Source organism: Pimephales promelas, chromosome 16 (genome assembly GCF_988280905.1).
Source record: "Pimephales promelas chromosome 16, fPimPro1.hap1.1, whole genome shotgun sequence".
Lineage (NCBI taxonomy): Eukaryota > Metazoa > Chordata > Actinopteri > Cypriniformes > Leuciscidae > Pimephales > Pimephales promelas.
This window is the reverse complement of record NC_142784.1, coordinates 8,969,979-8,977,735: the sequence shown is the minus strand read 5'-3', so window position 1 is coordinate 8,977,735 and position 7,757 is coordinate 8,969,979. Positions and strand designations below refer to the sequence as shown.

The following is a 7,757-nucleotide window of genomic DNA, read 5'->3' as shown; positions in this document are numbered from 1 at the left end:
GCAAGGGAATGCTGTGGGGTCTGTGGAAACATAAAAATATAAAAATTATAAACATAAAATATAAAAATTTGATGAAAAACAATTGAAAATGCGAAATGTTGCTTTGGTAAATTTCTGATTTAGAAAAAACTAAATTTGATAATAGACTAAAATAAAAAAAATACACTTACAGTAAGTAGGAAATTTTTTTTTTAACAAATCATATTTTAGACATATTTATACAATTAATTTTTCACATTATGACTTGGGTCTGTATACATGAATATATATATATATATATATATATATATATATATATATATATATAAGATGCTCTGGCCCGAAATGCTTCATTTTCAATAGACTGCAATTGATTTATAATTGGTAAAGAAACAGTCTTTCAAAATCATAAGGAACAATCAAAAAACAATTATATTTAACAATAAAATGTTTAATATTAAAATAGTGTAAATGGCTGATTAAAACATATTTACAAAGCTTCCCTAAAAAGTTAACTATACATTTTCAGTGAAGAAAAAAGAAAAAGAAAAGGATTGCACATCAACATGACAAAGCATAAACCAGTGGCAAAACCAAGCAAACCGTGAGTCTCAGCCTGGCGCTTCAGGAATCACATCTAGATTCAAAACAACTCTGCGTGAAATGGTGTGAAACTACAAAAAGCATCAAACATCAAAAACTGCAACACAAAACTACATAATTCAACTGTTTGAATTCCAAAAGTAACACTGTTTCAAAATTCTACATGATATATGGAAAACAAACGATTGAAGGGTTTGCCTTGATAAGTTGTTAAAGGATAAAAATAATTCAAGTGTATGTGAGCAAATACACTGATTGAAATGTAGTGTGAAAAAAAGTAGGCAGTTTTACAAAAAGCATTAAATGTGCATGTACATGCTTACAAAAGCAACACAAGACATTGAAGTTTGAAGGTGCTGATGGGGGAATGGCGTTAGAAGTTCATTTCGGCCAATAAAACGAGGCGTTACTCCAGTGCGGGCGGAGCTGCTTTCTCAGTCATTCGCAGTAAGAGCATCTCGGAGTATTTCTCCAGGAGCGCCACGGCGCGGGCGTCCCGCAGCTGGCGGCCGGGGGAGTCTTCCGGGACGGGACGGGCGTGGGTCTCCTGTGGGCACAGGGAGAGTAACTCGCACTGGACGCCCACAAACACCTCCTGCAAAATACTCTTCATCTGTTCCTGCTGCTCCGACAGCTCCGGGATGGAGCACAACTACAAAGGGAACACAGACCGTATTAGTGTTAGATGGATTTAAGTTTGAAGAACGCAACAGAAAAGGGGAGTCCTCAGATAGCGGCTCCATCCACACAACAGCCACGTTTCCATTACCATTCAAATTGCGAACTGAAAACATGCCGTTTTCTTTTTTATTTACAGATCACTAGACGTTCGTACAAGTCACTCCTCCATAGGCTTCCTAAGGGACTGGCTCTTGACGGCCCATAAAGTCATTAAAGAAAAGGTTTAAATATTCCATGTGCCTACAGCGGCTCAATTATAAGTTTATCAAGCGACGAGACTACTTTTTGTGCGAAAAAAACATAAATAACGACTTAATTCGACTATTCTATTACTTCCTTATGGGCGCATGTGCGAGAACTGAGACGAGGACGTTCTCATTCGTCTACTTCTTGTTACCGGCTGCTCCGCTTAGGAGTTTTACCGCCTCCTACCGTATAAGATGATGTGCTGATATAGCTGGAAGCGCAAAACTTTCTGTTTACAAGCAGAGGAAGATGCGCGCTGTACATACGCTTTTCAATTAGCGTATTTTCCGCACTATAAGGTGCACTTAAAAGCCTTTAATCTTCTCAAAAAACGAGAGTGTTCCTTATAATCCGGAGCGCCTTATATATGGATCATCATTTTATACGGTAGGGGGCGGTAAAACTCCTAAGCGGTGAGCAGCCGGTAACAAGAAGTAGACGAATGAGAACGTCCTCGTCTCAGTTCTCGCGCATGCGCCCATAAGGAAGTAATGGAATAGTGGAATAAAGTCGTTATTTATGTTTTTTCCGCACAAAAAGTAGTCTCGTCGCTTGATAAACTTATAATTGAGCCGCTGTAGGCACATGGAATACTTAAACCTTTTCTTTAATGACTTTATGGGCCGTCAAGAGCCAGTCCCTTAGGCAGTCTATGTAGGACTGATCCAGCTCTCAGATTCAATCAAAAATATCTTTATTTGTGTTCCGAAGATGAACGAAGGTCTTACGGGGTTGGAACAGCATGGGGGTGAGTAATTAATGACGTAATTTTCATTTTTGGGTGAACTAACCTTTTAAGGGGGATCAGTGTTTTCCTCTTGCAGTGTCTTTTCTGTCATACATGGGTATTTAAATGTGAAAATAACCCAAACTTACATTTTAATATTCTTATCTAACTGGGCTCAACTGATGAATATTGTTGTTGTTTTTTTTTAGTTCTGACTCGATGCTTTAGCTCTGAGGACACACAATACTTTATCTTTGCTTCTATTTTGAGTGTTTGGGATTTTTGTTCTTTTACAAATGCTTCCCAGATGGAAATGTAGAACCATTCCAAAGAAATATTTTCCGAACCGCCGCTAGGAAGGAAATATAATGACCGGACCTTTTGGAAGTGTAATTGAACACCCCTGTTATAGAATATCTACAGAAAAATCCAATATGTTTTTACTTCATTTCTGGCAGGTTAATTACAGTTGTTATATACACAATACAAACACACACAGAGAGAGAGAGAGACTTTTAAGAAAACTGCAAAATGAATGATAAGGCAACTCTATGCAACAATATAATAACAGTAATTCATTTTCTTAAAGCCAGTATGCAAGTACAAACTGATCCAACAATTTAAAAACATACAGTTGGTAAAATTGATTTCATTTAAGATTTTTTGAAAAGGTTTCTTCTGCTCACCAAGGCTGCATTTAAAGGAGAGGTCCAGCCAATTTTAACATTGAGCTCATTTTTTGTACATTTGGAGTGCTGTCAGTTAAGACAAAAATCGGTGTGATCCCTTTTTTTAAATCTGCACCCTGTTGACTTCAATGGGGCATGTTCTAAACCTGCTTTTAGCCTCTTAACATCCTTGATTTGTCATTACGAGTGCACAGCCATGTGAGTGGTGTTATTAAGAGTGACCACGGTCAATCTGACTGCAGTTAATTCAGCCAGCTCACATACCTGAATTTACTTCCTGTTTTTGGTCTAAGTCCACATTAGTCGATTGTCGAGTTTGTGCGCGCGATCATTGGTAACTAAATGGTGTTCAAGATCTGAACTATCCGATGAACTATCCATTTGAGCTGATATTCTCAGAACACCACACAGCACCGTCATCGGCTGACAGCTGACAGTCTGAGTCTCCACTGTTGCTTAGTTACCAATGATCGCGCGCGCCAACTCGACAATCGACTACTATGGGCTTCGACAGGAAGTAAATAGAGGTATGTGAGCTAGCTGAATTAACATCATTTTTATTAATTAATCTACTGCAGTCAGATTGACCGTGGTCACTCTTAATAACACCACTCACATGGCTGTGCACTCGTAATGACAAATCAAGGATGTTAAGAGGCTAAAAGCAGGTTTAGAACATGCCCCATTGAAGTCAACAGGGTGCGAATTTTAAAATAACGATAACATGGTGTAGGTAACACCGATTTTTGTCATTTTTGTCTGTACCGACAGCACTCCAAATGTACAAAAAAAAGGAGCGCAATGTTAAAATGGCTTGGAGTTCTCCTTTAATCAAACAGTAAAAACGAATTAAACTTTGTGAAAAGTTTATTAATTAAACGTATTACTTTTGTGAAATCTTTTTTATATTTAATATTTTAAAATAATTTATGTGAAAAAAAGCTGAATTTTCAGCATCATTACTCCAGCCAAAATCGTATTTTTTATTTTAAAGGTTCTCTAAGCGATGTGGGGCCAAAACATTTTTTGTCACATACATCAAACGTCTCTTCACTATCGGCTAGCTGCCTGTCCCCTAAACACACTGTAAAAAAACGCGGTCTCTGTAGACACCACAGGCTCCACAAACGGCAACAAAAACAATCATGTCTCACCCGGACCACGAAACCTAACAAACAGTGTTCCAGCCAATCACTGGCAAGAAGTATTTGAGGGTGGGTCTGGGGGGTTAGTGCGCGTGCACATGAAGGGGGTGTGTGTGTGAAGGAGAGCAGCGAAGCATCAGAGGGAAGTTTGAAAAATGGCCGACACACGACCAAAGAGACGTCGTTCTGAAGAACAAATTAAAAAGAAGAAGGAGTCGGATAAAGAACGTGCGAAGTTCCGAATTTACATCGGTAGCAAAGCTTTTGAACGATGGCGAGAACTCCGGCGGCAGAAGGGCTTCCAGTCCGACATTCAGGTTGCTCTGTTTTTGCTGGACAGGTGGGTAACGTTAAATTGTTTTTCTTCTTCTAAATTGACGCTTATGTTCGCCAAACCCACACAAGGATATAATTAGCTAGAACTATGCACGTTCACAATTATTTCAGGAAGCACGGAAGGGAGGGGGAGGAGATGAGATGCGGAGGAGGGAGGGTCTAGCTAGCCTCCGATTTGTTTGAAAATATTCCGAACGTCAACACCCAGGATCGCTTAGAGAACCTTTAAGACATTTCGTATTACCATCATGCTGAAAACAGTTCACTGCTGCTGAAGATGTTTTCTTTAAACTGATTTTTTTATTTCCAGGATTATTTCTTTCTTAGGAAGAAAAAAACAAACAAACAAACACTACGCCTGGTTTCACAGACAGGGTTTAGATTACACTAGTGCTGGGTTACACAAGTAATTTTTAATATACCGCTATACCGATGTATTTAATTACACAACTTTCGGAACAAACGTTACGCTGCGCGACACCGTTTCAGACGGACCCTTTACAATGTTGCACTTCTAAGAAGCGACGGTGAGGCGAGGGTAAACTGCAGTGCTCTGGTGTTACGTTACAGGGAAGCTGGATGCTGCAGAACTATGGCGTTATATTCCTGTTAAATGTTGAGCGCACAGAGAATCCTGCACTTAAAACGTGAATCTCGAATCTCTCCTCTTCCCCAGCTAACAATTTTAGGTTATAAGAACGTTTTCATAACGTTCTAGGAACATTCAAAATGTCATTCACAGTTTTTTTTAGACGTTGTATTAACGTTCTTGCTTGGTTATAAGAACGTTAAGAATTAACAATTTTAGGTTATACTGGGCGCTATTCTATTAAACAATATTCACTAACGACAATAAAATAGACCAACTTAAGTAAATTTATTGCAGTAATTCCTCTCTCAACCAGTAGAAAATGCTTTGATCACCTGATTATGCATGAAAAAAAACCCCGTCGTAAACCGGAAAACCGTCTTAATTTTGAAAAAAAAAAAAAAAAAAAAGTGATATCAATTTTTGGTCAAACCACCCAGCATTAGTTTACACCTTAGTTCAATTAGGACATTTCAGTAGCTTTCACAAGGAATAGAAAAAACATTACAGATGTGTGCATCTTGACAAAACAACGGCACTGACACATTTAAAGATGTGCCGGTTCAAGTTGCTTTTTAGTTCAAACGAGAACAAGAGAAATCACCTCGCTGTAAAAGCCAGTTGCTTTATGGATGGTGTGCCACAGTTCATTCACCATCTTCTTACACGTCTGGACACTCAGCGACTCTGCAGAAAGACCTGACGACAAAAACAAACCATCCCATCAATCACTGTGGTTACATACAAGAAAAACAACCCTATGTTAGTTAGAATTCAGGCCTATAAACAGATTAACCAATGGCAAAAACCTGATTAAGCCAATAATCAGACAGCAGACATAAATATTAATTTGATTTTTAGCAACGTAAACAAGAATTTGGATCTGTGCACTTCTAGATGGAAGCATCTATTCGTATGTATTAAAGGAGTAGTTCACTTTAAAAAAAAAAAACTTTTGCTGATAATTTACTCACCCCCATTTCATCCAAGATGTCCATGTCTTTCTTTCTTCAGTCGAAAAGAAATGAAGGTTTTTGATGAAAACATTCCAGCATTTTCTTCATATAATGGACTTCATTGGGAACCAAACGGTTCAAGGTCCAAAAGACAGTTTCATTGCAGCTTCAAAGGGCTTTAAACGACACCAGACGATGAATAAGGGTCTTATCAAGCAAAACGATCGCTCATTTAAAAAAAAAAATAATAAAGTTTTAAGTTTTATAAGCTCAAATGTTCGCCTTGCTCTGTTCTGTGATGCGCGTTCGTGACTCTCCTGTTCGAACTCGTTCATCAAACTGAACAAATCTTTTTTTCGTGGCATTTGGTTCATTCAACGAACGAAATGAACGAATTGACTCGGAAAAAGATTTGTTCATTTTGATGAACGAGTTCGAACAGGAGAGTCACGAACGCGCATCACAGAACAGAACCAGGTGACCATTTGAGCTTATAAAACTTAAAACTTTATTATTTTTTTTAAAATGAGTGATCGTTTTGCTTGATAAGACCCTTATTCATCGTCTGGAATCGTTGAAAGCCCTTTGAACAGTTTGCACTGAAACTGTCGTTTGGACCTTGAACCATTTGGTTCCCACAGTCCCTCCAGAAAAACGCGATTATGCGATCGCTGAATTCAATGCAAAATCAGCCAAAGTCCGCATATTTATGCGGGGGCCGCATTTTTTCAAATACGCCGCACTTTCGCCACATAAATTGCCGATTTCCTTGCAAAATATGCGGGGTTTGCATAATTTCATAATCCTCCATAATCCATTTTCGTTGCAAAATAAGTCACACATGTATCTTAGCAGAAAGTTGAAAAATGTTGCGTTTACTTCACACAAGAGCAGCCATTTCCCCCTGTTTCCATGGGAACGTTATGAAGTGACGCAATTACGCGACGCTAGACAGACTCACGGAGGCGATTGACATCTCACAAATCGAACTCGTATAACTGTCTGTCACACGTTCTACCGTCACATCGTTACTTAATAAACAACATAAGATAAAAGAAGTAGCATCAAACAGAAATTACCCGCACACATGGGGTGTTCGAGGCGCACATATAACACTGCAGACAGTTCAACAGGGAGCGCGCAGCTCTTAAAGGGGCCACACCTTATTTACACTCGTTACAGTCTGAAATAAAACAAGATGAGAAATTAAATATTCCCAGCACTTTCTATGATGTAGTATGCTTGCTTATCAAAGGAAGTAATAAGAAATGACTCTTACATTAGCCTAGTGAGAACAGGATGTTGGGGGAATCACTTTTTTTCTCTTTTTCATCAAACCGCAATTTTTGCAAGTTCCCTCAATTTTTGCAAATTCCTGCAATTTCATCGCATAAAATTGCATAAATATCCCGCATATTCCATTTTAAAGAAATTCCATTCATTATTTTAAAGAAAACGGGCCGCGCGATCAATCAATTTTTGCCTGCAACAATCACAATAAAACTCCGCGTTTTTCTGGAAGGACTAATCGCAATTTTTTTCACAAATTTTTGGAAATTACCACCACAAAATCAGTCATTTTGATCGGAAAAATCACAAAAAAAATCGTGAAATACTGGAGGGACTGCACTGAAGTCCATTATATGGAGAAAATGCTGGAATTTTTTCATCAAAAACCTTAATTTCTTTTCGACTGAAGAAAGAAAGACATGTTGGATGACATGGGGGTGAGTAAATTATCAGCAAAAGTTTAAAAAGTGAACTACTCCTTTCAGCAATACTTCAGCATCTATGGAGTATCTCTTT

General features: G+C 38.4%; 1 protein-coding gene across 3 annotated transcripts in view; it reads right to left on the bottom strand.

Annotated features, from left to right (window-relative positions):
- Positions 1 to 393: 393 nt before the first annotated feature.
- Positions 394 to 7,757, bottom strand: part of wdr62 (WD repeat domain 62) — a 50,253-nt gene continuing 42,889 nt past the window's right edge. For all 3 annotated transcript variants that reach the window (XM_089120953.1, XM_089120955.1, XM_089120954.1), the window contains 2 exons: positions 5,600 to 5,694; positions 394 to 1,234 (listed from right to left, as the gene is read on the bottom strand). In XM_089120953.1, the coding sequence (XP_088977079.1) occupies positions 989 to 1,234; positions 5,600 to 5,694 (341 nt within the window). In that variant the 3' untranslated portion in view covers positions 394 to 988. The remainder of the gene's footprint in view (positions 1,235 to 5,599; positions 5,695 to 7,757) is intronic.